Genomic DNA, 19,887 nt, shown 5'->3' on the forward strand with positions numbered 1-19,887 from the left:
CTCAATTAATTTAGTGTTGACTGGTACTTTTTATATTTGATAATAATCACGTTTTCGGTGATTTAAAATTCTGTATACCGGCAAACAAAAACAATCCACTAGGCAAACTATGTTCTTCGTGGCTTTTAATACGGAATTTTCTATTTGGGAATGTTTCCGGGGGGGGATAGTAAATGTTCGAAATGGGTGGGTTTGTTTTTGTCTTTTTGTTTTATATTCTTAAAGCACCCTAAATCTGACTTCTGAAAAAGGTATCGCATCTTCCTGGTTTTATTACATATGAACCCCCCCCCCCCCCCCCCCCTCGAAAAAAAACTACACGTCACGTGCCAATTAAGTGTATATGTGATATCTTTTATAGATGGTGCCTTTGGGACCGTGCACGAGGAAAGGGCTCACGCAAACGAGGGATGCGGGAGAGTCGGAGGATGCGGTCCAGGATGGAAGGCGTGCAGCGAGGAGGAGGATTTAAATGAGCTCTTCAGGGTCATAACTTTGAGTCTTGACTAAACTCTATATGTCATGAAGACTTCCTCAGGCCCGATGAAGATGCACTGAGAGTTTCGTAACGAGCTGACAGACACTGAACTCCAGCAGCCCTGCAGTCAGACAGCTCTACCCCCCCCCCCCTTTGTGGTTCTCATCCCAGTTACAAAACAGTGATGTAATCCTCCCCTGGTAGAGCGGAGGGAAAAGCTTACGAATCGGCCTCCTCTTGAATTTCCACCTCCCACCATGCGAGTGCATTCATGGCAGAGGCAGAGGGGGGGGGACTGATTTGTACCTGTAAATGTATGTTAGTGCAGCAGTCCTGGAAAAAACAAATGCACTGAGGTAGACCCCGTTTGTGAGCTTCATAATGCACTGTACCTTTTTACATATAAGCTAAACTATCCGTGTAAAACATGTGAATACTGAGAGGATGGATGCTTTTTATTTATTATTTTATAGGTGTTTTCTACAGTGTTGATGTTTACACATTGTGCTTTAGCAGCATCTGGGGTGGGGGCTGTGATTTTTAGAAATAAGCTTTTCTCTGATTATATATATATATATTAAGTGTATTGTGAGCAGATTTACTGAAACTGTCTTTTTTATAAATGTTTGTGTGCGCTATTTATACTTATTCAATATTTCATATGGATTTTTCGTAGGTAAATTAATAAAAAAATCTTTCTGAAATAAATTCTCTGCGGGTGTCTTTCCACTTGGACAAGAAATACGCTCGATTTCAAAAAAAGAATGAGCTCAAAGTGCTTTAATTTAAAACGTAAAACCGCCACACTGCAATGCGCTCTGCAACAGAGTCGACCCAGGAATGACTATTCTATAAAGAAATTATTCATAACAACAACATTGGAATAACAACGAGATGACGAGTGTCACATAGGAGCTCCCACTCCAAATCCTACTAGACGGTCATTACGCAATATCTAAATAACCTAATTTCTTTTTCAATTCTACTTACAGACATTATGATTTTCTTCTTGCAAATTGTTCCAAGACATTTCTTTGTGTTCCAAAAAAATAAAATACAGCAAAACCTTGAATTAAAAATTGCATTAATTCATAAAAAATCATAAAATATACAAAGAAATGTGACAAGTGTACCACAAATAAGAGTGTGAATGCGTGAGTGTTTTACATTATCGCCACACTACATCAAAAGGGAACATTCTTTCATCGTGTGTTTCGTGTAGGCCTCTTCCACAACGTGTCCGCACTGAAAATAATGCGATCGGCATATTTTTTTTATGTTCTGGGGTCTCATTTATCACCGTTGGCGTACGCACAAAAAAAAAGGGGGGGGGGAGAGGGGGGCACGAAAAGCGTACAAATCGCTCCGTGCTCCTCATTATCGGTCCTAATCATAATGCCATAAGATAATAATAATAATAGATTGAATAAATTGGATTCACCTATCAAACTTCTTTTGTAAAATAATAGATTTAGCGGTGGTAAATCCCCACTGACTAAAATTCAAAAAACAAGGCTATGACCACGGTGCCTTGGTGACGACACACACCCCTAGACGGTCATTACGCAATATCCAAAATAACCTGACGCGTAGAGGGCGGGACGTGAGGCACATTCACAGGTGGATTTGGGAATCCGTGAATAACCGACAGGCCTAGGTGAGGTTTTATAAATCCGAATGCGTTTTGGCGCACGTGCATTTCCTCGTCTGAACGTACGCAAACATTTCACCTTCCGTAAATGAGACCCCTGGTCTTTGCAAATGCCTCTAAAATGAAAGCCCCCCCTCCCCCCCCTACATGTTGTGTGTTACTACGCTTTTAGCCTGATAAGTTACCCCGCGACGAAGACAAACAGCGAAAGGACGCCACGCCGCTGTCTGGACTCGCAAATATACACGTGGGCACCGTCACGGCCTTCTTGGTGGGGGGTCGAGTCGAGAGCTCAGTAGATCTGGAAGTGAGCCGAGGTGGTGCCGTCCTTCCAGCATCGCAGGGCCTCGATGACGGTGGAGCGGCACAGCGGACACGTCCGCTCCCGGTCGAACCACAAACACAGGCACTCCTCGCAGAACACGTGCTGCGGAGGAACACATGCACGCATCTCTTTAAAAAAAAAAAAAAGCTCATTACAGCCCCCCCCCCCCCCGATCGTTGTTATTTACAGTGTTTTTTTTAAGTGAGCATGAATAGCACAGGGAAAAATTAAAGATCAACCCCGCGGGAGCGTTTTGTGTGTCCAAGAGGCCCAAATGCTGACCTTTGACCCTGCAGGGACCACTTGTACATCAAATGGTTTTGTTTTCTGTCTGAAACTAAAAAAAAACGATCGACTTCTCACCTTTCTCCATCCACACCGAACGGTTCACTTGTGTGTGTGTGTGTGTGTGTGTGTGTGTGTGTGTGTGTGTGTGTGTGTGCGTGTGTGTGTGTCCCGTGTAGTCAGCAGAGTCCTTACCTGACAGAGGAGGGCGATGGGGTCTCTGAAATCCGCCTGACAGATGGCGCAGACGTCGCCCGCCTCGCTGCACTGCTGACCGCCGGCCCTCATTCCATAACTCTGGAGGAGACGGGAAAAAAGAAAAAGGAATAAGAAATCGTCTTTAAATCTCGATGCCACAACGTCAAGTTGAGCATTGCTCTGTGTGTGTGTGTGTGTGTGTGTGTGTGTAAAGATATTTAGAAAAGAGTAAAAATAATAGTTTGAATCTGACCTGGGAGCTGCAGAGCATGACCAGGGCCTTGCGGATGGCAGACACTCGTCCACAGATGTCAAAGGACTGCAAAACCACAAAAGCACCATCGGTTTTTGTTTCATCATAACGACAATTGCAACCGTAAATATTAGAGAAGGAAAGGAAGAGAAAATGCCAGATCTCTCACCTGAATTCCCTTCACTAAATACTCTCTAATTTCACTTTATTACAGTCAACCTTTGCAGAGAGACGCGTCACATATTTACCTCCGCAAAATACTTTTGTTTTGATCGCTGTGTATTTATTTGTAAATATGTCTGTTTGTTATTCGCATAACTCAAAAAGTATTAAACCGAATCGCATGACATTTGGTGGGATGATTGGCTGTTATCCGGGGACCATTTGATTAGATTTTGGGAGCGATCGGGTCAAAGGTCAAGGTCAAGTTTATGAAAAGGTCAAAATCGTATTTTTATCATAACGCGGTACATTTTTATCCAATTGGCATGCAACTAATGCCAAAATGTTCAGAATTCAATGCCCGATCTTGTGATATACGACATGATACAATGACGTCATAACCTTTCTTAGCGGTTGAGGGTCGAAGGTCAGGGGGGGGTCACGACCTTGCAAAATGTGCGGGGTTTGTCATAACACAGTCAATTCTTATCCGATTTGCATGAAAACAGCACCACTGTTCTGTTCCCCACCCTCTCATGCAACATACAAAGGTCAAAATCATAAATCAAGGCTGATGTTCATACATAATTCTTTTGTGATGTTTACCACAATATCTGGTATCAAGTTACATCAATTTACTGTTCCCCACACTCTCATGCCAAGTACCAAAAAGTGGCTGCGGCGAAGGTATGCGCTCTACCGAGTGCCCGTTCTAGTTTACTATGATTCAGGAAAGGTTTAAACAGTCAGCTGCATTCATTTAATATGAATATAAATAGTTTATTGTAAGTCGCCTTGGATAAAAGCGTCAGCTAAATGACATGTAATGTAATAATAACCAGTAACATATAGACTTTTACATATCTGAACAAAAGCTCACAATTATTGTCGTTATTATAAACACAAAACATATGCAAATAGACTTGTGTGGTTGCAGAGATACACCCTCTTCAGTTTGGGTATGCAATTTTTTCAAGCAGAGGGCTAATAAATAAGTTAGTTTTTAAGAGGCAGCAACACGTTAGAACTTTAGTAACATCTCTAATGACTTCATGAAAAATTAAATCAAAAGCTCTGTGCAGCTTTTACTGGCTGCGCATTTTAAATTAAAAAAAAAATGGCTACCGGGCACCGATTACCTTGCAGAGGCTGTAGATGATGATGAGTGTGGCTCCCAGGAAGTAACTGCTGGACGGGTCTTCTCCCATGATGTACTTGTACCACAGCTGGATGGGCACCAGGGCCCGAAACAGCTGACTCAGCTCCTCTATCAGCAGGTAGAATTTACCCTAGATAAACACAAACAATTATAAAGTACAATAGTACAGGAGAGAACTTCAGGGTCTGAAAAGTGCATTAAACTTCCATTGGAGGGGCGAAGAAGTCAGATCGAATAGAAGTCTATGAGAAAATTACTCTACTTCTCTCTTGATTTATTCCCTCAGTACACATTAGTTTATGGTTTTAATAAATATGTTCATTAGAGTACAGACAATAAAGCAGGATATGCTTTAGGGCGGGGCTACCTTGTGACTGACAGGTCTCAGGTTTGAGAGTTGTTTGTGTTTTCTTCTAAGAACTTTAACCTTTTCACTGTGTTTTCAGTTCTTAAAAACTAAATTGTAAATGTTAAAAAAAATATCAGTTATCAATTATTTAGAGTTCGATTGGTGCTCAAACCTCTCGTGTCACTTGGCAAAAATAAAAAATAGCAACGGCCCAAAAACCAAGATGGCGACGGCCAAAAAAACAACATGACGACGGCCCAAAAATCAACATGGCGACGGCCCAAAAACCAACATGGCGACGGCCCAAAAACCAACATGGCGACGGCCCAAAAACCAACATGGCGATGGCCCAAAAACCAACATGGCGACAGCCAAAAAAAACAAGATGGCGACGGCCAAAAAACCAAGATGGCGACGGCCAAAAACCAAGATGGCGACGGCCAAAAACCAAGATGGCGACAGCCAAAAAAAACCAAGATGGCGACGGACAAAAAACCAAGATGGCGACGGCCTAAACGCCCAAGTCGAAGCTTCGAAAACCGAAGTCAACAAACCAAAAAAGGTGACATCACGGTGATGAGGTCCACTTCTGGTATACGGACCATGCTCCAGGAGGTGGGCGGTGACTGGGAATGTATTTTAAGGCTCCACCAAAAGTTTGACTAAATAAAAACACGCGTTCTTCCTCTTATCCACTCTTTTACTGTCCAAAAAAAAAAAAAGAAGAAGCTGTAAAGAGCTGAACAGCTCCGAGGCACTCTTCTATCTAGTCAAGAGCAGTGCGGTATTAAAAGCTTAAAAAGCCGCACGCCTCCAGCCCAAACATGGCTGCCGTCCAGCGCTCCGCAGATTCACAGCAGCACAGGCAATTTCCCCCCCCCCACACTGCAAGGGGAAACTGGCAGCGGCTCCTTCCACCTGCTACCCAGTGCCCGCATTAAAAACTGCCCTACGGGGGCTTGCTAGCTGCCTTAAAAAAATTATTATAAAAAATAAATCAAAATAGGACCCTCGAAAAAAAAAAATTATAATAACTTCTGACTGCTACAAAGTGAATTGGGGGACGGTTTAAAATCGGAGCACAATGAAGGCAAACTTGATTCCCTAATGGCCCCCGTGGCATCCCGGCTTGCATAATGACTTCCTGGATGTGCGCTGACAAAGATTGATGACTGTGGGTTGAAGAGCCACACAGGCAGCCAGGTTGGTTCGGGGAGGGAAGGCCTCCGCGAGTGGCTAATTCATCTTCCTTATTGTCCCCTCGGCCTCGTCTCCCACGGTGCCCATCACGCCCACGCTTTAAAAAAAACTGTCAAATCTTAAAAAGTTTGGACCGAAGCCAACGAGTTGGAGCGAGCGGCGCTGCAGGCCCGGGTCGAGTCGGTTCCTCCTTATCTGGTTTCATTGCATCGTGTGAGCCCTGCTTTATGCACTCTAAAACTACACACATACAACTTATTGACAAGATATTGTTAATCAACCAAACGTGCGGCCTGCACAAACATATCTATTCATTTTTCCATGGACTTTCCCCTAAAAGTGTCCTGTGATATTAAGTTTACATTTGCTGTTCCAATGAGTCTAATGAGCATGTTGATAGCATTTCCTTCGTCATAAAACATCAGTAATGTATTTTTTTAAATATGAAATTGTGCACAATAAAGAAAGGCTTCAACATTAAATCTTGTCTCCAGACAAATCGACATTTAGAAACTACGACAAGTGTCAGAGGACCCTCCTAAAACAACACAGAACGCACTCGCAGCAACACGCAAGGAGTAAGATTCACGCACGGGCGGCGAGACGCGAGACCGCCCTCGTTACGGTTACGGAGGCTCGTTAGTGTCGCGCAGCGATGAAGTTGACGGGCTGAGGAGAGGACAGTGAGGATACCATCTGGGATTCAACTAAAATCCTCAATGTGCGTCCCTCAAAGCTGTCAAATTATGTGCGTGTGTGTGGGCGGAGGGGGGGGGGGGGGGGGGGGGGGGGGGGGGGGGGGGGGGGGGGGGGGGGGGGGGGGGGGGGGGAGACAGGTAATGATGGTCCAGCTCCAGGGAGGGATGACCTCACCCGTGCAATCCCCTCGAGGGCGAATGAGCTCAGATGCTGGCCGCCGTGGTTCTGAGACGCCTGTAGGTCTGTTTATCAGCGGAAAATGTAATCCTAATACTTTGTAACCCCCCCCCCCCCCCCCCCCCCATCCAACACACACACACACACACACACACACACACACACACCAGGAATATGAGCTGCACCTGCATGGAAATCAAAGTGTGTGTGTGTGTGTGTGTGCAGTCATAGTCTGTTGCCTCAGGCCAGACTAACCACAAACACACACACACACACACACACACACACACACACACACACACACACACAGACACACACACACACACACCTAATGAATACAGAGCAGTTTCACACTGCGACCCTTTAGCACTTTCTTCACTCAGCGGAGGATTTCATCACCGTCGAGCAAATGTTCTTATTTTATAATTTATATTGTCTGCCAACTTTAGTCAGTGAACTTCCTGCAACTCAATCTTCTTCTTTTTGTTGTACCGTGTTATGGAAAAACTAAACATGAATGTGGCGGTCAGATTAGATTCGATGCCTTTTAAGTGATTTTTGATTGGTCGGTCAGTTAATGCGTTTTAAAGGACAAATACAACCCTACATGCTCTTTTGCAGTAAAGCAGCAAAGAGTTAAAAACCTTAAGGTTACAAGTTAGTCCAGATCTTCATTTGGGCCTCTTTTTCAGCTGTTGAAATGTATAAGATATATAATTTACATACCTAATGATACTTAATACATTTTTTTTTACGGACTGGAACCAGCTCATTTATTTTGCCTTTTTGCATGACGATTTTGAATTATAAAAATCAAGGAATTGTATGAAAATGCCATTATAAGTGCGAGTTTGAGCTCATGAATTTACAGTTTCTACTGAATTAAGAAGACGTCGAAGAATAATGAATTAAAAAGTCACATTTTCTGTAGAGGAATTGATGTGGATTTCTTACCCTGGATTTGAAAGCCAGGAGAATCTTGGGCAAAAAGAGGAGAAAGCATTTCAGGCCGACGGTGAAGTACTTGAGGACAAAGTCGTTGATGCCCACGGCCCAGATCAGATCGAAGAAGTCAAAGCTGTTGAGGTTGGGCTTGGAAAATATGAGGCTGGAAGAAAAAGAACAACAACAACAACAACATGTGGAAGAGTTGTTGTTATCGGGGGAGGTCTGGCGGTTTCACACAGGATGGAAGGATGACGAGCAACACAAAAGGCAACAAATGTTGAATGCGCTTGAAACCAAAATGAAATAAAACAAATTTTTTTTAAAAACACACAAAATACTCACAGGACAAGACCAGACAACAGGAACGCTCCCTAAAGGAAACCAAAGTCAAAAATGAAAAAAAAAAAAAAACTAAAAACGTAGAAATTAAAACACACACACACACACACACACACACACACATGGCAGGCGTCAAACACACGGCTACTGAATACCTGCGGGTAAACTACCTGTTGTGCAGCTCCTCGTGACTGAATGTGTAGTAGATGTACACGATGTTCCCCGCGAGGAACGTGACGATCCAAAGAGCGACGCATACGGAACGTTCCGCCTGGCAACACACAAAACAATTCCTTTACACCTAAAAATTGCAATAATGTCCCAAATGTCTATTACATCGTGGTGCGTTTGTTGGTTCCGACTGACTGTGAGCTTGTGTGTATGCGCCCTCTTTTTTTCACTGACACAGAACTTTCTGGGTTTTTTTGCAACGTTACCGTTTAAATAACTCAAAAGGATGAGGCCGGTGAACAAATTCCACGAAAAAGACCAAAACCAATGATGAACTCATTGTGTATCCAACGTCCGATACATCTTATTGTGTATTTATATCCATGGCAACAAGTGCACGATTAACTCCTGTGTGAGTAATGTTTAATAAAAACCAAAGTACCCTGTTTTAGGAAATGACTTTGCCTATACTAAAATGAAAACTATACCTTCAAGATCACAAATGAACCCTCAAGGTGTTCCTGAGATATCGTATTCACGAGAATGGGACGGACTTTAAGGTCACACTGACCTTCACCTTTGACCCCCAAATTCTAACCATTTCTCTCTTGAGTGGACTTTAGTGCCAAATACGAAGATATTAAGATATCACGTGAATGGACGGGCAGATGAACGAAAAATATGAAATAACACCAGCCTCATCCTTTAATATTAGGCATGTGTGAAAATGTTAGCCGGACTTTGATCTGAGACTACGTGTGCATCTAGTATTCAAGCTAACATATACAAATATGAGATGTTGTCATTGTCTTTAAAACCTGTATCGGTTGAAGTACTGTAGTTATTATTATTTATTTTTTTTACCCGTAGTGACACTTGGTGCCTAAACGTGGAATTGGCGTAGGCGAATGTGCTGGCCATGCCCACACAGACAGCAATACCTGCAGGAGAGAAGTGACACATCATCAGTACGACTCTTTGATGCATGTCAGTGTACGGTCAGACACTGTGAGCAGCACATGTACCTAGCTTGTGCTGGAAGCAGACTTTAGCCAGCAGGATGAGGATGAAGGGGAAGCCTCTCTGCAGCCATGTGACGACCGCCTTCAGCTCAGACAGGGCCGGCGCTGGCGTGGACGGCTCTTCCTGGGCCTCCTCCCTGGAGCCGTGCCTCTCCGAGCCGCCTGCCGTCGCGGCCTGCTGCAGCAGAGACGAGGTCCTGTGCTGCAGGGGCTGGTGGTGGAAATGGTGGAGGTGGTGGTGGTGGTGGTGGTGCGGGGGCGGCCGAGGGAGGAAAGGTCCAACCTCCGTGCGGTGGGGTCCTCCTTCTTCTCTGGACGATGCCGTCATCTGGATGAAAACCTCCGGGGGAGAGCCCAGGACTATGCCGGCCGCCTGGAATTGGGCAGAGGAGACGGAGCCGGAGGGGACGCCCACCAGGCCGGAGAAGATCTGCTGGGGCGAGGCGGGTGAGTCGGGCTTCAGGCAGTCGAACACGCCGCCCTCATCCAGGCTGCTCTCCGATCCCAGAGTTTGGCTTCGGCTCCTGAGTGCGAAATAAGCGGGGATGCAAAAAATATCTTTAGCCTGGACAATGGCTAAAGAAAAAAAAGACAAAAAACACTTGGTTACTGCAGGGACATGGTAGACATCTATGGGATCACTAGACAATGAAAGACTGTATGCATGTACACAGGGGGGGGGGGGGGGGGGGGCTACATAGGGCCTGAGAGCTTTTCTCCTCACCTTTCAGAGGGCATGCCATCCGTGTTGCTGCTGTGTCTCCTCTGCATGGCACACCGCTCATCACCACATGGTCCGGCCCTGCAAACACACAAATCAACAGTGTCTGACTGACTTGAGAGAGGCCCCCCCCCCCCCCCCCCCCCCCCCCCCCGGCTAGCAGCTGGTTCCCCTCAAATATTCTGCTTTCGTCAGACAGCGAGCTGAACAACACGCGCACATTATTATTATTTTTTTTAATTATTATTTTTGTTTTTACCTGAGCTAGTTCAGAGAATCGGCCCGCACTTCCGGGCATATTTAGTGTCAGTTTATTAGCTCGGTTGTTGCTGATGCTGCAGCGGAGAGATGCTCCGACGGCTTGCAGCTGTGAAAGGAGGAAAGAAGAAGAAGAAGAAGAAGAAGAAAAAAGAAAAACTTCCGGTATGACGTCAGCGACGCCCTGCGTGTCAACCAATCAGCGTCCTCCTTCCCCTGCCGCACCACATCCGGGTTGGAAATTCGTTTCGCAGATGGTGGAGGTTGTCAGACGTCGCCGCTCGTCAGACGTTTAACGTTTTGGACGCGTCCCTTCAAGAGAGAGACCGCGGAGACATTCCGCGTCACAGCGTCGCGATATTAATGTTTTTTTATTTTCCTGCCGTCGGTGTTTTAGCTAGGAAAAGCTAACGCTAACTGCAGCTAGCTAGCAGGCTAACAAAGCAGGCTTTTCTTTTCTTTTTAAAAGATGAAACGCGAACGAGCTCACGCGCCCTCCAGTTAACTAACAACAACTGCTGTCTCGAGCTTTTAATCAGCGCAGTATTCACAGTTTGCATATTTCCATGTGTCCCTATCTGCGTCTTCCAACCTGCAACATGGGTTAGCCATTGTCCTGCCCACTGAAAAACACAACGTCTCCCATGTGTTGGTGACCAACTGGTAACACATTTGATTCATTTATCACATTTGCTGTTTAAGCTAGTTAAAGAGAGTCATCGCTACTCAGTCCTGACAAATACGTCAGGATTGATACCCCGCCCCTCCTGGAGGTTTTGATGGTCTGGACCGCCTCTGTCACCGGCCCCTGCCCAAGAAAGCCATGCTATGATGGTGCTCCGGCGGCTACTGAGAAAGCGCTGGGTGCTGGGGGTCGTCTTCGGCCTGTCTCTCATCTACTTCCTCACCAGCACACTCAAACAGGTAGAGACACTCGCACTGCACGGTGGGGGCTGTCTGGATGCAAGAGCCTCGGTGGCTGTGTGAAAACAGAGTGCATTGTTATTACTATTGATGCACATTGATGCTCCTTTTGCGAAACAAAAAAAAACAATATTGCCCAAAAGCGTACCCTGGCTCATTGAACCTGAGACGTTGCCCCCTCGATGGCTTAATACACGAGAGGCCTCCGAATATTTGGTGCTGCAAAGTCAATCTATCAGTATCTTGGGGACAATTCAACGTCTACTGAACAATTGACGTCACAATTTCTTACAGCCCAAAAGTAACACTTGTGTTACTTGTTTTGTCTGATCGGTAATCTAAAACCCAAATCTGTTTACTAATGCAGATAACGGATAACTGCGGGAAGTTGTGAACTTCCTGCATGTTTTCTTAAAAGATGACTTCAAAGATTAAGAGATTCAATTTGCAGATCTATTTATTTCTTCATGGACATATTCATGTGACCTGATTTGACTCCTGGTTTGGGTAAAGGTCTTTTTTTTTTTTTTGCACAGCTGCTTTGTCAACAAAATGTTTAAGATGTGTGAACGGTGTCTTCTTTTGTTCAAGGGAGGAAAAAAGAGCATTTTTACTTCTCAGAAGTGTCAGTTGTGTTATTTGGGGGGGTCAGAAAAATGTCCAGCCATACCGCATCGTCTCACTTTACAGCTCATAATGTCGACGGCACTTCATCCGGGCCTCTCTCCTTGTGTGCATCTCTGCAGGAGGAGCGGACCATACGGGACCGCACGCTCTTGGAGGTTAGAGACTCAGACCATCGCATCCCCTGGAAGGTCCGCTTCAACCTGGGCAACAGCAGCCGGCAGATAACCCGGTGCAGGAACTCCATCCAGGGCAAGACGCTGCTCACGGACGAACTCGGTGAGCAGTGCTGCCGCTACGCCGATGCCCCCCCCCCACCCCCCAACGATGCTCGCCCCACCGCCTCCTAATCAAATGTGTCGCTCTTCTCCCCGCGTTCGTGTTTTACAGGTTACGTCTGCGAGAGAAACGACTTGCTGGTGAACGGCTGCTGCAACGTCAACGCTCCCAGCTCCAGGCAGTACATTTGTAAGAGCTGCCTGGCCAACGGCTGCTGTAGCATCTACGAGTATTGCGTGTCCTGCTGCCTCCAGCCCGATAAGGTAATCTGTCACCGTCAAGGACGTTCAGGGTTCGTGGGGGGCGTTTACCGTCGTCTAGAAAGTAACGCGTCGTTCAGATCCGATATAAGGGGGAGAGAAAAGAACGTGTCGAACGGATTGAAATCTGCACTTGGTGCGGCGCTCGCTCTCTTATCTGTGAACTTCTCCCCCAGCAACCTCTCCTCGAGCGCTTCCTGAATCGTGCAGCCGAAGGTTTCCAGAACCTCTTCACCGCTGTGGAGGATCATTTTGAGCTGTGCCTGGCCAAGTGTAGGACCTCGTCACAAGTAAGTTATGAGATTTAGGAAAAATAAGGTCAATTCTGAGAGAACACAATCTTCCTAAATACAGAATCCGTCAGAAAAAATATTTCACTCATTTAATATTCATTTGTGTATTTTTTCAAAGTTAGATAGAGGATAATGAATATTATTATTATTATTGTTTTATATCATCCATATATTCTCTAGAGAAAACAATTCACATTCATTCTAACTTGTTTTTGATTTACAAATCTCAGGATGCATCTTATTTTAATTTGTTGCCGTCGGACAAATTCCTAAAAATCTGTGTTTCAATGGCTTCTGGAGCTGAATTGCTTGCAGCTGACGAACGTTTCACACTCCGTGTAAATACTTAAATATATGAACGTGTTTTATTCTTTTCTTTTTGTCCTTCTTTCACGCAGAGCGTTCAACATGAGAACACCTACCGGAACCCTCAAGCCAAGTACTGCTACGGAGAGAGTCCTCCAGAGCTCCTCCCCATGTGAGCGCCGTCACGGCAACGGGCGGAAAAAAACGCTCGCTCGGACAATTGTTTTGCGTTATCGAGGCAAAGGGACGGCGACATCGAAAAACCAACATAAACCGAACGGACAAAAGCCGTATGCGATTTGATTATTTACACTTCATAAGTGCACAGACCGCTCCGTACATTCATCCGTGATGATCATCAGGTCGACGTAGAGGGAACCTCATCCGCCTCAAACCGGTTCATGTCATAAAATAGGCCTTTTATAAAAGTGGGCAACAGCCATTTCATGTTTGTTTAATAATAAATACAGCAAAGAATGTGTCATTGATTCTGTGTCTAGTGCATGCATATGAAACTATTTAATAAAAGTAACTGTGAAATTAAAGAAAACTTTTTTTATTAAAGGTGACTTGAAATGTGTATGTTGTGTATTACAGGTGTAAAGAGCAGTTCAACGTCGCATTATGTGTGTAGTTTATCCCAAAATAAAGGTGATGTAAGCATCTAGAGCCATCAAAGGCCTGCAGAAGATTATGTATTTTGATAAAGCTCATACATAAAAATAAATAAACGATAAATTCGAAGCCCCTTTTTTATGGTGAGTGCCGGCGTTTTTTTTTTTGGTTCTTTAATGTGCTTAAGAAAAATAAATAGCGCAGCATGATCGAGAATTCATTTAATTTTATCAGCTAAAAAAAAAAAAAAGAGCATTGCACTCACGGAACAAATGGACGGTATCCAGTCAAGAGCCGCGTTTTTTGTCATTACGAATATATAGAATTTGAACGTACACGTGCACTTATTACAGACGTCGGCGTTCTCTCAGTTCTGTAACGCATTCGGACCTCTGCGGACTCGTTTTGAAGCTCATTCAGAACCTGGAAAACATCGGACTTTCTAACTGAATATTAAATTGATGACTCAATTTGAGGCGGCCGGGGCCCACATTAATCTTTGTGACCGAGTTTGCGTCCTCTTGCGTTTGCTTTGAGGCGTGTTTGACAGACGTGTCTGCCTTCCCGCGCGCTGTCCCATCTGTCCACACATTTCAATTTCGCTGATTGGAGTCCAAAAAACCGGTGGCTCTCCGTGTGGGCGATTCTTATCAGCTTCTCTTTCCCACCGCGGGCTAACGCCGCCCGCACACAAGGGATGGACGGCCAGAGCGTAACAATTAATCATCGTGATGGCCGAGAAAACAAAACCGTCGTGTAATTAGGAAATGTATTAGAGACCCTTTTAATTTGCCTCTCTGGCAAGTTGATTAATTACGGCCACGCGGGAACGATGTCGTGTCGCGGAGTTTTATTTTGAACGCAGCCATTTCTTATCCAGCTTCTTTTTTTCTTCTTCTTCTTCTTCTTCTTCTTCTTCTTCTTCTTCTTCTTCTTCTTCAAAAATGTCTGCTGGAAACAGATGTGAAAAGAAATGGCTAAAATCGTGACTCCGTAGTTTATTTGATCTCCTTGAAAAGTTGCGCTGTGTCGGATTTGGCGGTATCTAGCGGTGAGGTCGCGGAGTGCAAACGGTTTAGTTTGTCCCTCCTGGGCTACGGTAGAAACCCGCTGCATTATAAACGACTCATTCTCTTTTTTTTCTCCATACTTTAAAGTCTACACAACTTGATTATACGCATTACATTTATCCCCCTTAAAGCTATACGCACCTTTTAAAGGCTGTCTGTTCAAAAAAATAAAATGCCAATATATTTGCATGGTTTTCCTCCATTTATTCAAAGAGTATCAAAAGTGAGACAGATGTTTCAAAATGTCCCAAATAAGCATCAACAATTTAATTTACCTTTTAAAAAACAAATAGAAATAGCCTCCGTAAACTGTAACCGGGCCCCATTACAAGAGGTATCCACTCCCCTCTCAGTACTTATCCTTCCCTTTGACCTTGGGAATGTGGACCCCGAACATGGACTCCATCCAGTCCAGATAGACCCCCGCTGCCTCCAGCAGAGTGTGGCTCCACGGCCACTCCCCTCCGAGGACACTCCGCGCGCACGCCGCGAGCATCTCGACCGTGGCGACGGTGGCGGCGAGCTTCTCGTGGAGGGACTCGTGGAGGGGATTGAGGTTGTCCCTCTGGTCCGCCAGGACTTCCTTCAGGCCTCCGGCCATGAAGAGGAGGCTGCACTGGACCTTCGACCCGGCCAGAGGAGAGTTCTGGTGGACCAGGAGCTCGGGGGAAGCCCGGGGCCCAAGTGCTCCCCGTTGGCTTCGGCCTGGAGGAGGAGGACCGACGGAGAACATACGTTAATTAATCACCTCGCGAAAATATGCAGCCATGCAAAGAAAAGTGTCTGCAGATTACATTTTTTTTTAAAATGGTTTTAATAGCTGCATTATTCCCCGTTGGTGCGTGTCGATGTCGCAATGTCACGAGTGTTGGAGATGATGTTGTTTACACACAGGAGTGATGACTAAAAAGACACACAAGTGAAAAGATGTTCAATTATTATAGTATTCATACATGAAATACATGCTTTAAATATGTCAGACACCCACAAAATGAGCTCAGCCAGCTGTATCATGCTGTATGAAGTACAGTTTTGATATTGTACTTATATTTTACAGCTATAGTTCCTTTTTTTCAGATTAAAATGTTCACAGCGCCACGGTGTTATCGAGGTTAAAGAGACGCATAACATCTAAAGTAACATAAAGTCATTTACTTCACCTCCAAAGACAACAAATATAAATTCTGCATTAGTTAAAGTATTTCAGTAATATTATGACTGTATATGCTATATTTCTGTATATATGCATACATTGTGAAATTGCTCTTTTTACTGAAGCAAAAGCTATAAATGCACTACTTCCATACGACCTGCAGGTCAGTGACAGTAGATGCTCTTTCTTAGGGTTCAATTCATAATTCTAACAATATTTCAATAACAGAAGAACACTACACATGTATACGCATTGTGAGCATGTTACATTCACAATATGACCCACTAAAAGCCTGCCTATATAGATAATAATTTCCATCTCTTAAATAATTGAGAAATTGAATAACTGAACGATTCGTCCACTAAATCATATCCGATTGCACATTTTAGATTACAGAAGAAAAAAAAACACAAGAAAAAAAGTCATAATATTCTATGTTCCTTGTACAATCTTAACCTTTTGCAAAGTTATTGTCCAAAAATACTATTTCCATGCCACCAATGAAGTGCTCACCTTATTAAACTGAACTCTGAAAGCTAAATATAAACAGGGAACAAGTGTTTCTGGTTTATTGTTGTTGTTGTTGTTGTTGTTTAGTTATATGATGATAGAGAGGTCAAAAAAACAATGCGAGGCGATGAAGACCAGCGAAGCGCACGCGCGCACGCACGCACGCGCGCGCGCGTCACCTTCAGTAGGCGCGCCGTTACTTAACCAAAGCCGTCAAGCTGTTTCCAGACAGGCTTTTGGCGAGCGCCGTCAGCTCCTTCAGTTTGCACGGAGGGGCGCGCGCACGCGAGCCTCCAATCAGAAGGCCCATCCAGGCGCACTGTGTCACATCCCATAATACAAAAAAAAAAAGGATCGTACAGATAAGCAGCGGGACTGGGTTCTCACTGGTTTCTATATTGAACTGTCACGAAGGGCAAACACATTCATGAACAATTGTAATGTAAATAATAACAACTGTATTCATGTAGCACCTTTAAAACAAAAAAATGTATATATAAACTCTATTTGTACCCATGCAGAGCTTTGGTTTGGACAATGATTATAAGTTCATAATAAAGAGAAGACATAAGTCGTGTTATCGCTGTTTTTTATTCACCGCGCGCGCACACACACACACACACACACACACACACACACACACACACACACACACACAAACAGCTGAAGTTGTATACAAGTAAACACAAAGTCTTCTTACATCACTTCAGGCTCAACATAAATAACATTGTTTTACACACACACACACATCAGCTGTCACATGCTCAGTCTGATTCATCCCTTCTCTGATGCAACACATCCTGTGATGCAGACCAACAAGATGCTCTCATGTCCACCCGGTTCAGTCCAGTTCAACAGCATGAGTCGGACTCCATTACTGGCATACACACATATATATATATATATATATATATATATATATATATATATATATATATATAGAGAGAGAGAGAGAGAGAGAGAGAGAGAGATATAGCTCTAAATTTATATATATATATACATCTCTCTCTCTCTCTCTATATATATATATATATATATATATATATATATATATATATATATATATATATATAGACATGCATACATGTATATATCTCTCTATATATATATCTCTATATATACATCCATATATAGATATATCTCTAAATATATATATATATATATATATATATATATATATATATATCGATATATATAGATGTAGATAGATAGATATATACATCTATATATATATATTCAGATTCAGATTCAACGTTATTGTCACAGGTACTGAGGCAACGAAACGTCGGTATATATATCTATATGTAGATATATTTATATATTTGCTTGACCTTTAGCTCTTTTTAAGCAAACTGATACAGAATAATGTAGAATCTGAATTGCATGCATACATACATGTGTATCTATCTATATATCTATATATATATATATATATATATATATATCTCTATAGATATATATATATATACACAGTATATAGATATGTTCATTTTGCATGTTGAGAAAGTTGCAGCTTGTTGTTGTGACGGTTAAACCACGAAGAAGAACGAAGGAAAAGTACATTATCTGCACCTCTAAAGGTCGAGGACACCCGGCGACCTCACCGGGGTCGTTTCCCGATCCCCGCTGCCCATTGGTCAAACACTTTCTTGTCCTCCTCGAGTGTCCGTGACACGTGCGCGAGCCATTCCTTCAGCGCGACGATGACCCCCCCTCCGTACACTCGTTTTGCGTAGCCGTGACCGTGGCTCCACCGCGCGGGGGGGGGGGGGGGGGGGGGGGGGGGGGGCGGCGGCGTCGGCAACGACTCCACGTCGGTGAGAAACGCCTTCATCGTGGCCAGGTGGTTGAAGAGGGTCCCCCCCCTTGGCGCGCGACAGGGGGCCTCAACACCGATTGGCTGTGTTCCCAAGAGCCCCTCTGATATTCTTCTACCTTTGAGAGGTGCAAATTAAAAAGCACATCCTTCACGTAGATGTCCTGCAGCCTCTCGGTAACGGTGCCGCCGGAAACCGCGACATTCGGAACGTCGTCCGGAACTGAAATAGCCACCGATTCATGAAATTGTATCTGTAAAAAACTGAATATTAATAAATAAATAAAATAATAATAATTCAGTGTGTAAAATGCACATCTAGCAGATTAAACATGTATCAATAAAACATCTGACGGTGGAATACATTGAAATACTCCAGGGGATAATGGAACAAAGGGGGAGGAGCCACAGTGAGGCGTTAATCAAACCTCTTTTGGGTCGCCGCAACTTTTTTATTCAAACAAAGTGCTTTTATTGTTTGTTTTTTTTGCCTCTTTTTGTTTGTATTTTCTGGCTTTCCGTCGTCGGGTGTCACCAAATCGATCAAGAGCAGCTTTAAAGTGACTCTTTGCATCAATGCGAAGGGGGGGGGGGGGGGGGAAGCTCTTGCTCACATATGCCGATTCAGGAGTTTTAATGCACTATCTATATTTGTGATTATCTTCTGCTATGAGTGTGAGTGGACCGGGGGCCGATGATTCAACGTCAACGGGAAAAAAAGCCCACGAGGTCACATGGGGGGGGGGGGGCAAGCACTAAGAAAAGACCACGTGACTCAAAATGTAACCGAGAATGAGAGAATGAGGTCAAAAGAAGTGCAAAAAGACAAAAATCTATATATTTGGCTTATTACCAATCAATGTATCTCACGACCCTTGGCACAAGACAAAATCCAGTGAGTTTTAGGGACTACAATGCATTTTGAATATCGTAAGCGGGCTCAAAATAGCTCATTTTAAGATTTTTTTCAAGAAAATCTCACAAAGCAAACTCTCTCCGTATAGTTCCATTGGCAGATTTTCTTTTTGTTTTGATAAATTACAAGCAAATTCATCTCCCGTATTCATTGTTTTTTTGTTTTTTTAAAGTGGGCCTTTTTGTCCAGTGGTATGCTCCGAAATATTTGGGAAAGGAAGCAGACATTCATTCTTTTTTTTAAAAAGGGGCCACAAGTCAATAATGTTGGGAAAAGGAAAATATGAACGAGCGACCGCGTTGGATGAATATACTTAAATCTGTATTCTGTTAACATTTCCTTATTTTTAGAGCGTAGGGAGTTAATAATAATAATAATAAGACATTATTGTAACATTATTCATGTAAAACATTTTCATTTGATTTGGCAATATTATACAAAGTACTACTTTTTGGACATTAAGTGGCTATGTGTATTGTTTTTTAAATTTTTTTAAAATTTAAGTATAGCTTTAAAATGATAAAGATATTTACCATAGTGCCTCAGAAACCCTTTGAGTGCATAATCCATAGTGACAGTCGTTAGTGATTTGATTAATGTCCGGGCTATAAAAAGAGTTTGAATATACATTTCATCATTTGCTTTATAGAATGCACACTTACACCATTAAAAAGTTAAAATAACACATGACACAATAAACTATTTCTACTTTGTATATTTCAGGCA

General features: G+C 43.5%; 2 protein-coding genes across 3 annotated transcripts; one reads left to right on the forward strand and one right to left on the reverse strand.

Moving 5' to 3' along the window:
* Positions 1-2,291: 2,291 nt before the first annotated feature.
* rnft2 (ring finger protein, transmembrane 2) lies at positions 2,292-10,650 on the reverse strand. Of its 2 annotated transcripts, none has more exons than XM_034542610.1 (10): positions 10,397-10,650; positions 10,141-10,218; positions 9,420-9,940; positions 9,259-9,335; positions 8,394-8,494; positions 7,891-8,044; positions 4,492-4,641; positions 3,191-3,256; positions 2,935-3,036; positions 2,292-2,556 (listed from the first exon to the last, which is right to left on the reverse strand). In XM_034542610.1, the coding sequence occupies exons 2-10, from the start codon at positions 10,185-10,187 to the stop codon at positions 2,422-2,424; spliced, it is 1,353 nt and encodes a 450-aa protein (XP_034398501.1). In that variant the 5' UTR covers positions 10,188-10,218; positions 10,397-10,650; the 3' UTR covers positions 2,292-2,421. The 2 variants fall into 2 exon arrangements, with proteins under 2 accessions (XP_034398501.1, XP_034398500.1); XM_034542609.1 differs by having other exon boundaries at positions 9,420-9,992; positions 10,397-10,433.
* spring1 (SREBF pathway regulator in golgi 1) lies at positions 10,598-13,645 on the forward strand. The gene is made up of 5 exons (XM_034542611.1): positions 10,598-11,319; positions 12,066-12,222; positions 12,334-12,485; positions 12,659-12,772; positions 13,174-13,645. The coding sequence occupies exons 1-5, from the start codon at positions 11,224-11,226 to the stop codon at positions 13,255-13,257; spliced, it is 603 nt and encodes a 200-aa protein (XP_034398502.1). The 5' UTR covers positions 10,598-11,223; the 3' UTR covers positions 13,258-13,645.
* The last annotated feature ends 6,242 nt before the right edge of the window (positions 13,646-19,887 follow it).

The sequence above is a fragment of the Cyclopterus lumpus genome, chromosome 9 (assembly GCF_009769545.1).
Source record: "Cyclopterus lumpus isolate fCycLum1 chromosome 9, fCycLum1.pri, whole genome shotgun sequence".
Classification (NCBI taxonomy): Eukaryota; Metazoa; Chordata; class Actinopteri; order Perciformes; family Cyclopteridae; genus Cyclopterus; species Cyclopterus lumpus.